At 41.3% G+C, this 19362-nt stretch overlaps 1 protein-coding gene across 1 annotated transcript in view; it reads left to right on the top strand.

Moving 5' to 3' along the window:
* Positions 1–1882: 1882 nt before the first annotated feature.
* The window catches only part of SSC4D (scavenger receptor cysteine rich family member with 4 domains), an 84107-nt gene continuing 66627 nt past the window's right edge, over positions 1883–19362 (top strand). Inside the window, exons 1-2 of the mRNA XM_073613227.1 lie at positions 1883–2186; positions 5376–5555. Coding sequence (XP_073469328.1) covers positions 1883–2186; positions 5376–5555 — 484 coding nt within the window. The remainder of the gene's footprint in view (positions 2187–5375; positions 5556–19362) is intronic.

Raw genomic sequence — 19362 nt, forward strand, 5'->3', positions numbered from 1 at the left:
GTCCCTGGAGCCTGCAGCCGCCTGCCGTCTAGAGGAGACCCTATCTCCTGATTTCGGCATAGGTGTCACTGCTACGAGACACAATATCGGAGACACAGTGAGTAACACTACCTGTGATTATAGTTGCCATTAAAAGTCCCCACTACAGTTCTCAGATCAGCAGATGACCTTGATCAAGAGCACCTAAGTTTGCTGATCAGAACTCCCCGCCAACATTGCCACTCATCCCATTCCCCCCACCCCCCCACCAAGGAGTAAGAGAAGGAATAAAAATAGAGAATACATGGAAGGGAGAGGAAAAGAGGGGGAGGAACAAAGAAAAAGGGGGAGAAAGAATAAGGAGAACAAAGAGAAAGAATGGTACATTCTAAAATGTACCATAAGGGGTTTTAATACTGTACAAGTGGAAGGGACTCAGGAGCACTAAATGTCCATGGGTTAGGGGCGCAAATTACTTGCCTTGCCTTGGGTGCTGACAAGCCATGCTATGAAAATAATTTTACGGTTGGGGGTCTCCACAACTTGGGAAATTTTATCAAGGGGTCATGGCACTAGAGAGGTTGAGAACCACTGTACTACTGCCCTCTCTTCTTTTTTCTTTATGTTACAACATGCTGTTGTTTCTTGCTATGCAATGCTACTAGTCCTGTTGTAAGTGGAGGCTTCTGGTACACATAGGGAAAACTACTTGATCTGTCGAACATTTGAACGACATTGAACTTCCAAGAAATTTTTGATAGTTATGTTTGGGACTGAAGCTACATACCAGACTTTGTTTTTCTTTTTTTTTCTTTTTCTATTTTTTCCTTTTCTTTTTTGGTTCTGGTATAATGGCGGGGGGTGTTGCTTCAGTTTAAGCTCAGTTCCCAGCTCTCATGATATTTTGGCACCTATATAGGGTGGTGGTGTCCTCCTATTTTAGTTCACGTTGTGATACTGTTTTTGCTTGGGCTCCTGGATTCCTGCAACACAGTTTTTGGACTCTGTTGTCATGTCTAACCAAATTAAAATAGTATCTTGGAATGTACGGGGGATAAATAACAAATTCAAATGAGCCACAGTGTTTTAGTATCTTAAGAAGTCTAGGCCAAATGTCGTCCTCCTGCAGGAGACACACCTGGATGGGAACAGGGTCCTTGCCTTCACGAAGGCCCTGGATACAAAGGGCATTTCATGCAACTTACTCCACTTTTGCAAGGGGAGTATGCATTCTAGTCAGTAAGGCTGTCCTGTGCACTATCCACCAGGTGTTCTCTGATCCAGGGGGACGCTATGTGGCAGTGGTCTTAGATATTTCCTACTATAAGCTGTTGTTGGTGAATGTTTACTTACCTCCCCCGTTTACTGTGCAACTGTTATATGACTTGTTAGTTAAGCTGGCTCCTCATGCTCATCTCCCATTGCTGCTCATGGGGGACTTCAATGTCACTTTGGATGCATTGAACTCGTCCAATCCAGGTAGAATGGGGTCTGTGGAACTTCTATCCCGGTCCTCGGGAACTGGGCTGACAGAACTATGGCGTTATAAAAATCCCACCGATAGATGCTACTCGCATCTGTTACAGTCTCATCACTCATCGGCCAGCATAGACCTGGAGTTAGGCAACCCAGTCTTGCTGCCATTTCTGCAGGGGGTTGAATATTTAGCGGGGGGCATATAAGACCATAATCTGCTTTCCCTCTCCTTAGCATTTCCAGCTGGGAGGGGGTCACGGAGCTGGAAACTCTCTCTCCTGGTTGGTTACAGAATGATGGTGTGTCCTCTCATGCGTGGGACTCGATCACAACATACTGGGAGGCTAACAATGAGTTGGCAGACCCTCTCATAGTATGGGACGCATTTAAGGCAGTAGCCAGAGGGGAATGTATATCTGTTATCAAGATGGTGCAGGTGGAGCAGAATGCTGAGATTCTTTTGCTGAAGGAAAAGGAAAGGGAATGTACGGAGAGCAATGCTAATAACACATCGAACTCCTCCTACTCTGCCCTACTAGAGGCCAGGCGTCTGCTCTCCCTACATTTCAATAGCTTGGCACATACGGAGGCTGTTCACAGAGCTAATTCTCTTTTTGCGGAGGGTGATAAAAATGGTAAACTGTTAGCTATGTTGGTGGCTGACTATAACCAGATTGTGAATATTCCTGTCATCAGAAGTAGGAATGGAGACCTGGCTAATGATCCTTCTGGTATAATGGATGAATTTAGGGAATTTTTTCCCAATCTATATGCACCCATCCAAAATATGATCAGAATGCCCTGACTGCACTGTTGGATGATCTTGTACGCCCAAGTTTGTCGGCATACATGATTCTCTTATTGAAACCGGGTAAGGACCCCCTTGAATGCTCTTCCTACAGGCCTGTAGCCTTACTAAATATGGACCTGAAAATTCTAACGAAAGTGTTGGCTAATAGACTTGCTGGGGCTATTTCCTCTCTGATAGATATTGATCAGACGGGCTTTATCCCTGGCAAGTCTACTGACACGAACTTGCGAAGACTTTACGCACATGCAGTTATCTAACCTTGACTACCCTACTAGAATCATAGTTTCTATTGATATTGAAAAGGCCTTTGATTCTATAGACTGGCAATATATGCTCACAGTTCTGGAGAAAATGGGCTTCGGCCCAGTCTTCAGAACATGGGTTTCACTTCTCTATAACAACCTCAAGGTGGTAATACAGTTGTGCCTCAATACGTCCTCTTTCTTTTCGGTGGGTAGAGGCACCAGGCAGGGTTGCCCTCTGTCGCCCTTCCAATTTGATGATGGAGCCATTGGCAATTGCCCTAAGATCATCACCAAAGGTTGGGGTGATCAGAGCAGGCACCATTGATGAATGCCTGGTGCTCTATGCCGATGATTTGTTGCTGTTCCTGCAAGACCTGACAGAGTCGCTTACAGATTATGAATAACTTCACTTTTTCTCGGGTTTGAGAGTTAACTGGAACAAATCATCTATCCTGGATTCAGGTGCAAAGGAGGCGGCAGCCCCCAATCTGCCATTGCAATGGGTGTCTACTATTACTTAGGAGTCAAAGTCACAGCAAATACTGCTGACTATGTGCCCCTCAATCTGACACCCTTATTGACTCTCTTTAAACAGAAGGCCCAAGTGTGGCAAAAACTTCCATTATTAGGGAGGATTAACCTGCTTAAGATGATAATTCTCCAGGTTATATTATATTTTCTAAGACACACACCCCTATGGATACCTAAATCATTCTTTTAAAAAGTTGAATAGCATCACCAGTTCGTTTTTTTGGTCCCCTAAGTCACCCAGAATAGGGCTGAAGGTACTTCGGGAACCCTGGGGTCAGGGAGGTTTAGCCTTGCCAGATTGGAGGAAATACTACATAGCGAGCCAGATGGTGTTTGTTCACCGATGGCTGATTTCTGATGCTGGGGACTCAGCCACGTTATTAGAGGCAGCACACCTGGGATCGTATGAGTCTTTAAGATTGGCCATTCATAGAGGTTCTAAGTCGGATCTTCCCCTTACGATGTCTATGAAAGCCACCATCAAGGCATGGGAAGAGACGGTTGGACTGGCCTGCCCTAATCATTTAGGCTTTTCTCCCACAATCCCCTTGTGGATGAATCCCAAATTGCCTCACTTCTATTCTTTCGAAGACCCCATGGCATGGGTATCTAGGGGGATTAAACTTCTTAAAGACATCACTAGAGAGGGGGAAATACTGACCTTTGACCAGCTCAAAAGTAGACATGACCTTCCCAATTCGCACTACTTCAGATTTCTCCAGCTGCGTCGCGCCTTCCAGGCCCAGTTTAAAGATGTGCCATTGAGTCCTTTCCCTCAGACTTAGAAAACCTGCTCACATCTGACGAACTTCCCAAAACACTATCAGTTACATACAAGGAGTTATTTAAAAAACGTCCATTGGCAGTGGTTAAATGTAGGGAAAGGTGGAAAGCAGAGGTCTCTAACATCCAGGGTGAGGAGTGGAATGACATGTGGGATCTCCCCTTTCAGCATTTGGTAGCGGCAAGGGACAGGCTGATCCAATTTAAATTTTTGCATAAAATTTATTATACACTGGCTAGACTAGCTGCCATATAACCGAATGTTGCGGCGGAATGCTGGCGGTATACCTCTTTGCTGACGGCTGCTGACCATATTTGCTGGGGGTGCTCTCGAATCCAACAGTTTTGGACTGAGGTTACCTCCTGCATAGCAGAGGTCCTGGTGGTCCTTGTCCCTCAGACAATTAGAGTGTGTCTCCTGGGATTGGTGGAAGAGGTGGTCCCATCTCGGGCTCATAGAACTCTGCTCAATATCCTACTGTTTTATGGTAGGAAAGCCATATTACTACACTGGCAGAAACCAAAGGCCCCATCCTTGCCCTTTTCGAAGGGGTTGGTAAATTCAATGATGCCATATTATAAAGCGACATATCTGTCAAGGGGATGTGGGAAGAAATTTGATAAGGTGTGGCAGGCGTGGTATAACTCAGATGTCATGGTGGAGTAAGAGTCCTAGTGACCTAAAACATTATTAAGTGTACATCCTCTTAATGACCTAGTCAGGGATGGAAGGTATCTGAGGTTCATTGTACTCTAGTTTGCTTATATGGTTGGGGAGTTCAGCCATAATTGATGTTTGTGTTTAAACACTGGAGGTAATTGGACACTGCACAAATACTCCTGGAGATATGTATTGAATACCAGTTCAATACATTAATGTCCGGATGCAAGGCCTCTGAGAGGAGTGTGGAGAACCGAGTCCTAAGTTGGGGGTGGGGGAGGGAGGGGGTTAAAAGACAGTTGTAAATGTCTAGATAGTACTTCTGTTAGTCAGTCTGTATGTTATTGTAATTGTTGGCCACGTTGGCCATATGTGTGGCTCGGTGTTGTGCTAAGTCACTTTTCTACTGTATGTTATATTAAACTCAATAAAAATAATTTTCCAAAAAAAAGGATTTTCACATTTCACAGTTTTTAAATCACTGCACCCCACCCAATGGATTTTTTAATTTTTTTTTTTTTTTTGTTGCTTTGTTACATTCCCCCAGGGTAGTGTCCAGCCCCCTATATCAGTTGTTTACTATTTCTTGCCAATTAGCCTAGAAAATGGCCATTACTGATTTCTAAGATGCGTATACAATTATATATCTTTTTCTACAGTCTAATCTAAAGGTCTGCTGTACTGCAAATGTCCTCATCATTTGTGCTTATGGTGGCTTCTGACGTCTGATGCAGTGTTAGTCAGAAGCAATATAAGCAGAGGGGAATAGTGATATTATGGGTAAGTATATTTATTTTCTACCCAAATATAAATCATAACTTGAGTGAATTTTTCTTTTAATTCTAAAATATAAACCTTTTTAGGAAAATGTATTTTCTGTTCTCTTCAGGTCTGGGGTTATCTCCCAGAGTGAGGGAGATGTATGATTCCTGGTGTTATAGTCTGACAGCAGAAATGAAAGGGAGTCCTTTTTACTTGTGGGAAAATCGACTACTGAGGCCAGTACTTTGGATGCTCACAGTCTATCTTGTTCCATCTGCATCCGTTCTACTATTAGCCAACCAATCAGGTGAGAGTTTCCTTTATGTCATAAATCTGTCTGTGATTATTCTGAAATTATACTGAGATCAAAAGTAACAGATACACTATATTACCAAAAGTATTGGGACACCTGCCTTTACACGCATATGAACTTTAATGGCATCCCAGTCATAGTCCGTAAGGTTCAATATTGAGTTGGCACACTCTTTGCAGTTATAACAGCTTCAACTCTTCTAGGAAGGTTGTCCTCAAGGTTTAGGAGTGTGTCCGTGGCAATAAAAAAAATAGAAAAAAACTGCTAATTAATAACCTCATAAGTAAAAAAGTGTAAGCTGAAAACCTCCTGTGAGTAAAAAAGTGTTAGCAGTAAACCTTTGTAATCAAACAAATGTAATAAATTCTGATTAAAAATAATGAACAGTCCACAAGTGTTGTCGATCTCCACCATCCACCACCCTATAGTGACCTTAAACATCAGTGCCCCCACCAACAGCTGGAAAACTCGCTTACCAGCTCCTGTGGAGCCCTCATAACAAGGAGCTGTTTGTACTTGTGGCTTTAGCCCAGCCAAGGCCTTTCTCCAGATCCGGTTACTCTCCTACACAGGATCACCCCTTGGCACCGTGTTACTTGTAAGGATTTCTCCAAAAAAACAAAATGCTCCACATAGTGTAAAATCCTTTTAAAATTTATTAGAATATAAAATATTGCACTTACAGCATCAGCTGATTACATGCGCCTTAGGTTTAGTGTGTTGGCTGGCACACAGACAGAACCCATCCTTCTAGGACACATGTGGGATTGGTGACGTGAGCGCTTCGCTTTACCCTACACATTTCGTCATAGGTTGACGTCATCCAGGGGCACGGGAGGCATGCAGAGTCACCACACCTTATACATCGCACAGATGGCCAAGCCCCGATCTGGATTAATACATTACATATAATACTCAGATAACCAGGCCTCAATCTGAGCCTTGGTTGGCCATATTTTTATCTTCCTCTGACGAAACCAAGCCTCATTGTGATATCCAAAGTACAGAGAGCGGATGTCCCACTGTACTAAATGCCTTAGTTCCTCTTAAGGTGTCAGCATACCAAGACATTTTGGTCAATTTCATGCAGAATGGAAGGGGTCATCCCCAAACTCTTCCCACAAAGTTGGGATCACGAAATTGTCCAAAATGTCTTGGTATGCTGACACCTTAAGAGTTCCCTTCACTGGAACTAAGGGGCCAAGCCCAACCCCTGAAGAACAACCTCACACCATAATTGCCCCTCCACCAAATGATTTGGACCAGTGCACAAAGCAAGATCCATAAAGACATGGATGAGCTAGTTTGGGGTAGAGGAATTGACTGGCCTGCACAGAGTCCTGACCTCAACCCAATAGAATACCTTTGGGATGAATTAGATCAGAGACTGTGATCCAGGCCTTCTCGTTCATGTCAGTGCCTGACCTCAAAAATGCGCTTCTGGAAGAATGGTCAAACATTCCCATAGACATTGCTAAACCTTGTGGACAGTCCTCCCAGAAGAGTTGAAGCTGCTATAGCTGCAAAGGGTGGGCCAAATCAGCACTGAACCCTACAGACTAAGACTGGGATGCCATTAAAGTTCATGTGCGTGTAAAGGCAGGTGTCTCAATACTTTGGGTAATATAGTATATATTCACATTTTTTTTAAATACTATAGAAACACTCATGAATTAATGTAAAATGTTCTGTAAAAGTTCATAGTTATTAATTAATCATAAAAGTGGAACTCAGGACATTTTTTAGTAGTTTTGGGTATAGCTATCTGTGTTCCCACTTTCTTTTACAATATTCAGCAGAGCAGAAAGTAGGAAATCTCTCATTGAGAACACATAGCCCACTGACAAATATCACAGGGCTTACCTTTCTTTTCATGTCATTTGAACATAAAATAAGTAGGAATTGTGCAAGCACCAACATATACAGTAGCAGCCCCCTACTAAAAAGAAGAAAAACTGCTTTAACCACTTTCCTACCAGGCCAATTCTGACATTTCTCTCCTACATGTAAAAATCATCATTTTTTTGAATCATGGAAAACAGAATTCCAGGAGCATATGTTGCATATGTATACGCAGCTTTATATAATTTACTAAGCTTAGTAAACATTTAACATTCAAGTAAATCAGGTTCAAAACAGGTTCAAAATTATTTGTTACTGGCAAGCAGCACGACATTATATCTTGCAGTCTAGGATCAGTTCAGGAAGAGGGATGGATGTGCAATTTCCATGTGATGACACAGCAAACATAATTGTTCGGCATTCACAGGCGCTGGCAAAGATCCATTTTCTTTCTATACTTTCTGATACTTTGTACCACCCAAGCGTACCTTTCCTCACAGTCGTTCTTAGGAATATTTCAAGAACTATAAGCATGACATTCTAAAAGTTATTTAAGCATAGCTGAAGTTTTGACAGAGTTTTCTAAATAAAGAATTTAACAAAGAGTGCGAGGATAGGGAATTGTTTACTTAGAAGTATGTGTATATTTTGGGCAAACCTACAAAAGCTGGTGCATTACCCATTTTAAGTGCAAGCCAAAAAATCTGAGTGAGACTGCATAATTATAATAGTTATGTATAAATATGCTAATAAAATAGCCCAACATTTCTATACTGCCAAATAACAAGCCATTAGCAGCGTAAGTCACAGCAGTATAACAGAGGATCTGAACACTCTGACAAAAATGGAAAATGATGACAAGGAGAAGATGAAAAGACAAATGTTAAAGTCATAAATGGTTTAGAAAAAGCACAGGAACAAGAGCTGCCTAATGCAATCACTAAAAGACCTGTCATAGATTTATTTTGTAGGCAGATTTTTATAAACAAATGTCTCATCATTTTCTGGAATTGCTGCTAAAGTAATCTTTAGTACAGGGGTTCTTAACCTTTTTACGATTACAGAACCCCAGTGGATTTTCCAATATGACCCCATATTCCCATCGGCACACAATATTCCCATCGAAATCATCACCAGAATAAATAGGAAATTGAGGTACAGTGGATGACAATGTTATTCGCATGTCATCAAACACATCAAGTTGACTTCTCCATTTTGATTTCAGGTTTCGTTATGCTGAAAAATATGTTTCTTTTTTTTTTTTTTTATTATTATTCCGATTTCTAGTGCCATATCTCTTTCATTTGGTTCCTATGTCCACAAGTGGTATCGAAGTAGGAATCTGTGCCTTGATATAAAAAAAAAAAAAAACAAATTGCTTCAGCTCCTGAACTTGTAAACCCATTATGGGCCAGGTCTATTGTTACATCTCAGCTATGGATGTGTTGATTATTCAATAACTTTGACAATATGTATGCTACAAACACAATACATACAGTACCTTAAAAAAGTATTCATATCCCTTGAATTTTTCACATTTTGTATGTTTACAACCAAAAATGTAAATTTATTTTATTGGGATTTTATGTAATAAACACAAAGTGGCACATAATTGTGAAGTGAAAGGAAAATGAGAAATGGTTTTCAAATTTTTTTACAAGTAAATATGTGAAAAGCGTGGCGTGCATTTGTGTTCAGCCCCCAATAGTCAATACTTTGTAGAACCATCTTTCACTGCAATTACAGATGCAAGTCTTTTTGGGTATGTCTCTACCAGCTTTGCACATAATTTTCCTTCCACTTCATAGTTATGTGCCACTTTTTGTTGGTCTATCACATAAAGTAAAATACATTACGTTTTTGGTTGTAACATGAGAAAATGTGGAAAATTTCAAGGGGTATGAATACATTTTCAAGGCACTGTATATAGTTTATGTTTAGGCCAAACAAGGCTTTCTTTGGCAATATTGCAAAAAAAAAAAAAAATAAATAAAAAAAAAAAATAATATATACATATATATATATATATATACATATATATATATATATATATACATATATATATATACATATATATATATATATACATATATACATATATATATATATATATATATATATACATAAATATATATATATATATATATATATTTTTTTTTTTTTCCCCTGCAATGCACAAACAAAAAAAAATATCTAGTTTCACCAATGTTAGGTTTAAAATGACTAGTGTTATTAAGCAGAAAATTGCGCATTTTATAAAATTTTTCTAATTTATAATTACACTAAAATTACACTTCTAATACAATCCAATGGAGAGGTTATTTTTAAAATAAAGTGTAAGGAAGCTGCCATCTTGGCCTCTGTTTAATCTACAACTGCCATGATGCTGCACATGTGATTGGTTAAGACACCAGCCATTGGATGGTTTGACAGTTTGGTGGCGAGCACAACCAATTGGAGTGTTACATTTATGGCACATGCCATAAATGAAACTGTTTTATGGATGGGTTTACTTCTGCTTTAAAAAAAGGTGATTTTTTTTTTAAATATACAACACTACATAAACAAAGAAACAAAAACAGATATGTAAAATTGGTTAAATTATTTAAAAAAATAAACAAAAAATCAGCTTAAATAATACTTATTGGAAGAGTGGAAGTTGAGAGTTATTTAGAGTTTATAAGGGTTAACTAAAGGTAAAAGGAGTAAATCGGAACATATTTTTTCTTGTTAGTTTTTCTGTTAACTATCATTATGTGCATATCAAAGGACACTGCTTTCATCGGTACATAAAAGAATGCATTTAAATGAAAAAACTAATATTGTAACTAAGTAGCTATTAATGCCTGCAAACACTGGGGGGGATTTACTAAAGCTGTTGCACACAGAATCTGTTGCAGCTGTGCATAGTAACCAATCAGCTTGTAGGTTTTATTGTCAAAGCTTAATTGAACAAGCTAAAGTTAGAAGCTGATTGGTTACTATGCCCAGTTGCACCAGATTCTGTGTGCCCCAGTTTTAGTAAATGCCCCCCACCCCCCCCAAGTTTGTGAAGCTGATTTACCAAATGAATTGGTAATGTTCACACAATAAAATGTGTGAACATCTACTTTATCCAGTCATTAGACTGGTCTTTGCTTATTTCATCTGCATGTGATTGAATAGTTAAAATGAATATTAAATCAATTTTTTTTGTTAATACTGTCAGCCTCACAGAGTCATTTTAAAAGCTTGGTCTCACTGATTGTAGCAACAAAACAGACATGGTGTGGGGAAAAAGAAACTGGAAACTTTACATTGTACATTGTATGCTCAAAGTCAATACAAAAGATAAAGTAACAGTTGTGGACTTCCTTGCATGGTAAAAAAAAGTTGAAGGGCATATTTTTCTTAAAAAATAGGTTTACTTTCCCAAAAAGTAGACTAGCCTCCCCCTCCTTATGACAAATATACTTCAGCTTGTTGATTTCAAACGCACATATTCCCTTGGCTGATGTCCATTACCTGCTCAAAGTCTTGGAAATTTGTGCATCGTTTATGGTGTTTCTCTTCCCCATTGGCCCATGAATGTACTAGCATCTGCCATAGCGATAAATGGGCAATCTCCAGTGTTCTTGGAGGTAGCCCATTTATAACCGATGCATGAGTGGGACAAAGGTAAAGCAACGTGCAAAAAAAAACCTTGTAAACATTGTCATGACTTGAAAGCCTAGTACACAGGGGCCGAATGTTGGGTGGCATCTGCCGGTTCAGTAGAAACCGTCCGTCCCCCTGTCAGAACACAATACAACAGTGGGGGAGATCACTGTACTAACAGTACTAGATAGTTAGTACAGCGGCTCCTCCTGAGCTTTCAGGTTTTTTTCGTTCAGCTGTGCTGGGCTGAACGAAAAAAAAAAAAACTACTAGTGTGTGCTAGGCTTAAGTGTTCAGGCTGATTTCATATGAGACTGGCACATGACTCTTAACCCTTTACTTTGAATTATTATTACCATAAAACTTAATTGGGCCCACATGACATTGAAGCATCTAGCATTTTTAAAAGATCAGCAGACCATTTCCTTCACGACAGATTCCCTTTAAAACTGTAGGAAAAATAAGTAAGGTGTAAAACAAATATTTCTTTTTCATTGGATATAGACAAAAAAAGACATGGAATATATTCCGATTAACAATGTTGATAGTTGAAACGAAACCTCTTGTGCACCTATCCAAATGTGACTAGTTTTAAACAAGTATAAGGAGATAAAAAATGTCATTTTCTTTCTCACCCTTGGGAGCAATGCGATAACTGATTTCAATTTATGATAAGATCAGAGAGGTAGATGATTTGTCATTGGAGAAGAAGGTTAATGAAATGTCAAACATCAATCGTTGAAGTATACAATCTGCTCTTGAATTCTTTTCTTCCCACTGACAGAAAATAAAGCATTTTCCATTTTTTCATTTAGTTTTATTCACCGGGAAAATTACTAGACACTTTATTATGGCCCTGCTCCTCTGCTGTATTTTTAGCAATGTGCCTATTGTGCAACAGTTGCCTGTGATTGTATTCCTTCCATCTGTCTCATGTATGTCATATGCTTTCTTTATTTGGAAGCTTACAGTATACCTCTGTCTAACTCCAACTTATTTTCTGTAAAGGGGAATTCTTACTTATATAATTTTGCTTTTAAGCAATATGAAAGTGGAAAAATATCCATATTGTTATACCATATATACACAGTATATATATTTTTAACTAAATGAAGCTGTAATAACATAGAAATGACTTACTTTCCAAACACTGAACCTTTATTTTTTATCTGGTGTCTTGGAAGCCAATCTGGTCAGCTCTCTTCCTTTATGTTTGTAGCATGTGTAGTGCTCTATAGTTAGGCTGCTAGGTAACTTTAGTTTTTGGCTCCTGCTGTAGCCAGAGGAGCAGTAATTGTTTGGGTTGGTCTGTTCAGGGCTTCACAGGCTGGGAGTATGTTTGCTTCCCCCTGCCTCTAGAAAGACGTTTTTTGAGTTTAGGAAGAATTCAAATGACCAGTCTGAATATTAGGCAGGGCCTAGCCAGCCCCTGGGGAGGCGTGCCCAGTTGGTGCCTGGGATGCTGTTAGTCAGGAGAGAGGCTGCTCTAGGCTTTGTGAGGCCTTGGGCAGAACTTAGACATAAGGCCCCACTCACACCCATAATGGGAAAAATAATTCAAGCGATAAAAATTATCTATATAAATTGCATTACATATTAAGAGCCTTAAATTCTTTGAACTATACCTATCATCCGTCTGTCTGTCCCTCCGTCAGCTACGCAGCAGGCCTTCCCAGATTGAGATCTTCGGTAGGACTTTCTAGCTTGAGATCCTCATGCAGTGGATAGGAGGGATGATGTGTGTGGATGCAACATCGCTCCTTATTGGCTGGTGGATGGAGCTCCAGAAGTCTTCAGGTTCACACGTGTCCGGTGTGACTTCCCCGTCCGTTTTCACTGTGAATTTCCAAAGCAGCTGTTCAGCAGTTCAGCTGCGATTTCCATATACGGTTCAGATGCAAATTTTTGGAGCTGGTTGTTAAGGAGCAGACCGGGAAGCCGGCCGCCACGTCCTTAACAACCGATGATTCCCTGCTGACAGATGACTGTAAACCAAAGAATTGCAGACAATGAAAAATAAAACTGCGTGGGGCCCCCAATCCATACCAGGTCCTTCGGTGGCATGAGGTTCCCCTCAAAATCCATACTAGACCTAAGGGTCTGGTATGGATTTGGGGGGGGGCACCCACACTGTTTTTTTCTTTATTTTTCATTCCTGGCAATTCTTTAGTGTACATTCAGCTGTCAGCAGGGATCCCGCTGACAGCTGAAGAGTCATCGGTTGTCAAGGACACAGGAGCTAGCTTCCCAGCCTGCTCCTTAACCACTTACCAACTGGGCCATAGCGGAATGATAGCTACAGTGTGGTTGGATAACTCTGGGAGGGCATCATATGATGTCCTCCCAAAATCACGCTCCCGTGCACCCCCTGGGGTACGCACATGGGACTATCCATGCTCACCGGGTTCATGGGACCCGGCGCATAACAGATTGCGGTAAAGACAGTGGCCCTTTACAACGTAATCGCTCCGTCCAATGATGGAGCGATCAGTTGTCAACAAAGCAGAGCATGTCCGGTACAGCTCCTCCCCTCTCCTCGCGCTGACCGGTACAGTGTGTAAGGAGAGGAGGGAGTAGGTACAGCTTGTGGGCTGGATCTGAAGTGCCCACAGCACTGGTCTGTGCCCATTCATAGCTCATACATCCTCATTCATGGCTCATCCATCCTCATCCATGGCTCATCCATCCCCATTCATGGCTCATCCATCCCCATCCATGGTTCATTCATGCTCATCCATCCCCAACCATGGCTCATCCATTCCCATCCATGCCTCATCCATCCCCATCCGTGGCTCATTCATGCTCATTCATGCCTCATCTGTGCCACATCAGTGATCATCCATGCCGCATCCATGCCAAATCAGTGCTCATCCGTGCCACATCAGTGTTCATATGTGCCACATCAGTGCTCATCTGTGCCACATCAGTGATCATCTGTGCCACATTAGTGCTTATCCATGCCACATCAGTGATCATCCATGCAACATCGATGCCACATCAGTGCTCATCCGTGCCACATCCATTCCACATCAGTGCTCATCTGTGCCACATCTATCCCACATCAGTGCTCATTTGTGCCACATTCATGCCACATCAGTGCTCATCCGTGCCACATCCATGCAACATCAGTGCTCATTCATGCCACATCCATGCCACATCAGTGCTCATCCATGTCACATCCATGCCACATCCATGCCACATCAGTGCTCATCCGTGGCACATCAGTGATCATCTGTGCCACATCCATGCCACATCAGTGATCATTCATGCCACATCCATGCCACATCAATGCTCATCCGTGCCACATCCATGCCACATCAGTGATCATTCATGCCACATCCATGCCACATCAATGCTCATCCGTGCCATATCCATACCACATCAGTGCTCATCTGTGTCACATCCATGCCACATCAGTACTCATCTGTGCCACATCCATGCCACATCAGTACTTATTTGTGCCACATCCATGCCACATCAGTGCTCATCCATGCCACATCAGTTCTCATCTGTGCCACATTTATGCCACATCAGTGCTCATCTGTGCCACATCCATGCCACTACAGTGCCCATCAGTGCCACTACAGTGTCTCACAAAATTCTCATAGGTAGTTAAAATTAGATTTAAAGTTTATGCCCTTAGAACAACTGACAGTGCTCCCTGAATGTTGGGCCTCTGTATGTGGCCAAGCTGTGGAAAAGTCTCACACATATGGTATCATTATACTCGGGAGGAGTAGCAGAATGTATTTTGGAGTGTAATTTTTGGTATGTACGTGCTATGTGTTAGAAATATCATATAAATGGACAAATTTGTGTAAAAAAAAATGCGGTTTCATTTTTTTTTCCACGTTTTCCAAAAACTTGTTCAAAAGACTCATTATGCCTCCTAGAATTTACACTTGGGTGTTTACTTTCAAAAATGGGTCATTTTTTGAGCACCTTTAAAAGTGTAAGAGGTAGTTAAGAAATCAAATGTGTAATTTATGTCCCTAGAACTCCTGATGGTGCTTCCTGCATGGGCCTCTGTATGTTGCCAGGCTGTGAAAAAGTCTCACACAAGTGGTATTGCCATACTCAGGAGGAGTAGCAGAATGTATTTTGGGGTGTAGTTGCAAGTATGTATATGCTATGTGAGAGAAATAACCCGTTATTATGACAATTTGTGAAAAAAAAAAGAAAAGAAAAAATACATTTAATTTTGCAAAAAATTGTGGGAAAACACTTCAACTTCAAAAAACTCACCATGCCTCTTACTAAATACTTTGGAATGTCTACTTTCCAAAAAGGGGTCTTTTGGGGGATATTTGTACTTTCCTGGCTTGTTAGTGTCTCAAGAATTGAGATAGGCCATCAGTACATCAGGTGTGGTCAATTTTCAATTATTGGCACCATAGATTGTATTCTCCATAACCTTCACAAAGACTAAATAATACACACTGATTTGGGTTATTTTTACCAAAGATATATAGCAGTATAAATGTTGGCCAAAATTTACGAAGAGAAATTACTAATTTTCAAAATTTTTTTTTGTTTTTTTTTTCATTTACATCGCAAAAATAAAAAACCCAGTGGTGATTCAATACCACCAAAAGAAAGCTCTATTTGTGTGAAAAAAAATTACAAAAATTTCATATGGGTACAGTGTTGCATGATTGAGTAATTGTCATTAAAAATGTGAGAGCGATGAAAGCTGAAAATTGGTCTGGTTAGGAAGGGGATTTAAGTGCCCAGTGGGCAAGTGGTTAACAACCAGCTATTGTTAATGACGCCGGTTGTCGCCGGCTCTGCAAATTCACATCTGAACCATATGTAGAAATCGCAGCTGAACTGCTGAACAGCTGCTTTGGAAATTTACTGTGAAAGCGGTCCGCTGTCCCTCAAAACTGGGGTAATGCGTTAGGCAAATTAGGTTTGCCTAATTAAAGAGGAAGTAAACTCTCCCACTCTGATGCTTCTTTTAATTTAGTCCATTATATTAAGTAATTATCAAACTATAGCCACTGTAATCCAGCCCAACGCATATTACTTACTTTTTAAAGAAACTTTAAAAAAATCTTGTTTCCAGGGGTAAGGCAGCACCATCTTAGGTATTGTTTTCTGAGTCCACAGTAGAGTGTATATCTGCCCTTGCATGGAGCCCTTCCTGTACTGTTAACCACGACTCCTTCTCGATCCAATGTTTCTATGGCAACCCTGCTTCCCTGCTCATAGCCGACTTTTTTTATTCCACAGTATTTACTTGTGCCAATTATCTAGTGTTTCCCTGTGTCAGTGATTTGAGTGTTGTGTAGCAGGGATTTGAGTGTTGTGCAGCAGGGAGTCATGTTAATGGACAGACAAGCACACAGAGCGTGCCGGTAATCAGGGGAGATATGAGCATGTGCCAGTGACTTCATTCTAAAGAACAAAACAGATTGCAACAATACTAAGCAAGTAAGGAGATATCCACAAGCAGTGTTCATTATGTTTTTTTAATGCTGATTTACATGGGATAAAGTTGTGGGGGAGAGTTTACAACCACTTTAAAGTCTGAGTCAGGAGACCTGAGGAAATGATCTTTTCTGCCTCCTGAGGGAATGGATCAGTGAACTGAGAGGGTGAGGGGGCTGCTTGCTCTTGGCGGCCTGGGACTGGATGCTGAGTTACTTTACAAGAGGCTGCACCTATGGACTGATTCTGTTCCAGGATTCTGTAAGTAGAGCCTCCTTTCTGTGCCACACCTTAAATCTACTTCATGGTCCCAAGCTGTGAACCTATATATTATTCCAGCTAGTTATATCTGTTCTAAAATCTATCTCATGATAGATGATAGACTGTGAGTGAAAAGAGTGTGCCGCCACTGTTTAGAGAGGATTGCCCTCTGCAGAATTGCGCTCAAGCGTTTTTGGAGTATCCTACATCACCCAGCATTACCTCCTCAGTTCCTAAAAACATTATAATACAGAAAAAGACAAACCCCTAGACTGTTTAATGAACCTGAAGGAATGTACTGTTGCTGTGGGCCTGGCTGCCTCTGCACTGTTGGGGGAAAGAACCTATTACACATGATATATTCTGATGTATGCATTCTTGGATGGGGATAAAGGGCTCATTTAGGCTTAACATAACATATAAAAAAACGGATTCACAGGGACTGCCAATGTTGTCTTTTAATACTGAAGTTTTTAAATAGGGGATTGGATAAATGTATAGGAAAATTAGAAATCCTCTTTAATTTATAGCTTATAAATGCATTCATTTGCATGTTCTAGGAGAAGTTTTCCTTTCCAAATGATTTTTTTTATTCTATTGTATGTATTATTTTAATACTTTTGAAATATAATTATTCATAGGGGACCAAAGGTAATGGATAACTGTAAGTAAACATGCCCACCAAGTTGGCAACAGTAGACTGGTTGTATTATACTAGCACTAATAACGGAGTCGTCTTTCCATTTTTTGGCAGCTTGTATTCTTTTGAGGCCCTTTTTCATAACTGTATTCATTATATTCAACAGTAGAACTTCTATCATGTACTCTTGTACTGCATTTCACTATTATTAAATTTACAAATGGGCGTGGCCAAGAGCGGCATGTGAACAGACATGTTTCACAGAGCTCCCGAGTGAGATCCTTCATTAATCCTGCTCCCGGCTGGTATAACCACCTGATTTTCGTCCACACACCTGCCACAGCTACAGCAGACATCCCTGGAGACTGTGGGCATTCGATCCAGCGGTTTGGTGACCTGCAAACAGAAGGGAGACGGCCTGCAGCCTGGTCCCGAACATGGCACCGCGGTGGCTTCCTCCCAGCGTTTACGTGGAGATGCATAAAAAGGAGCTGGAAAAGCCTCCCAAAACCCCTAAATCCCTGGGAAAAGATCCCCCATGGGACATGCTGTATTACGCCTAGAAGCTAACTGAGGCAGCCAAGCAGCCCATGGAGGAAGAATTAGAAACCACAACATCTATCTTCGATGCTGCCCAGGAAGATGCACAGTTCACGCAGGGCCCCCTGGTTCCACTGACCTGCATGTTACTGACACAGAGGAGGGAGAGGGGAAAGATGATGCAGATCAACCCACACTGGCTGAAATACTCAAAGCTGTTCACAAGTGCACAGCATCAGTTGATATGCTCAAGGAACACTTTGGAGGCTTAAAAGAGGTAGTGGGGCTGATTCGCCATGATCTGCAAAAAATAAGCAAACGCACTACAGCAGCGGAAGGCCGCATAAGTGACAATGAGGATAAGTTACCACCATTGATGAGGGAGCTGCAATTCTCAGCACGCATTGCTAAAGCCACTGAACTTAAAACTTATGATATTGAAAACTGCCTGTGGCAGAATAATGTCCGGATAGTGTGGGGCTCCCCGAGAAAAAGGAGGGAAGGGACCCCACAGAATTTGTGGAACAATGGCTTTTGGATACATTTGGAAAGAAGGCGTTCACTCCATTGTATTCGGTGGAGCGGGCTCACAGGGTTCCACCAAGGCCTCTCCCGCCTGGTGCTCACCCCGCACTTTATTGGCCAGACTTCTCAATTAAAAAGATAAGGAGATTGTGCTCCATCTGGCCAGAGAGTGCCGCAACATGCAGTTTAACGGCTCCCGGATCTCCTTGTACCCTGACTTCTCGGCAGAAGTACAATGCCGCAGGGCAAAATTTACAGAGGTCAAGAAAAGTCTCCAACGGCGCCAGGCTACTTATGCCATGGTGTTTCCTGCTAGGCTCCATATCTTGGCCAGAGGGCAAGCCCACTTTTTTGATTCAGCCACGGAGGCCTCCGACTGGCTGGATGCAAATGAGCATATGCTTCGCCAAGCTAGAAGAGATGCGGCAGAGGTAGACTGATGCACACTTTTGGGCTTTGATGCCTGTTTACCATCGTCCAAGGGGCCAATGACTGTCCTGTTACAAAGTCCTCAAGAATTCTGAAAATCCAGCTGGGAGACTTTGTTATCCTGTCTACACTGTGAGCAAGAATTCTCTACATGATTGGTTTGTCTTTGGATTACAAAATAGGAGCAAGATTGCTGGTTCTTGGTTTGATTTTCTCATGATTGATCGGCTGGGGAATTTTACCTGACCCCAAGCTATTACCTTAAGTGAAGCCTGTTGCTTCTTACCTAGATGGTGCTCCGCTCACCTACAGGATCCTAGTGGAGGGTTTCCAAACTCTGGGAGCATCCCTATCTTCTTGTGGGGATAAAACAAAGTTCTTTTTATGTTATTGTGTGTTCAAGTTCAGTTTAAGTGCAATTATGGTTCCAACATTATTTGTCCAAAGTCACACCACCATGTTAACCCCCTGTGGAGGTACTCTGTCCCCCCATTG

Source organism: Aquarana catesbeiana, linkage group LG02 (genome assembly GCF_042186555.1).
Source record: "Aquarana catesbeiana isolate 2022-GZ linkage group LG02, ASM4218655v1, whole genome shotgun sequence".
NCBI classification, from domain to species: Eukaryota; Metazoa; Chordata; class Amphibia; order Anura; family Ranidae; genus Aquarana; species Aquarana catesbeiana.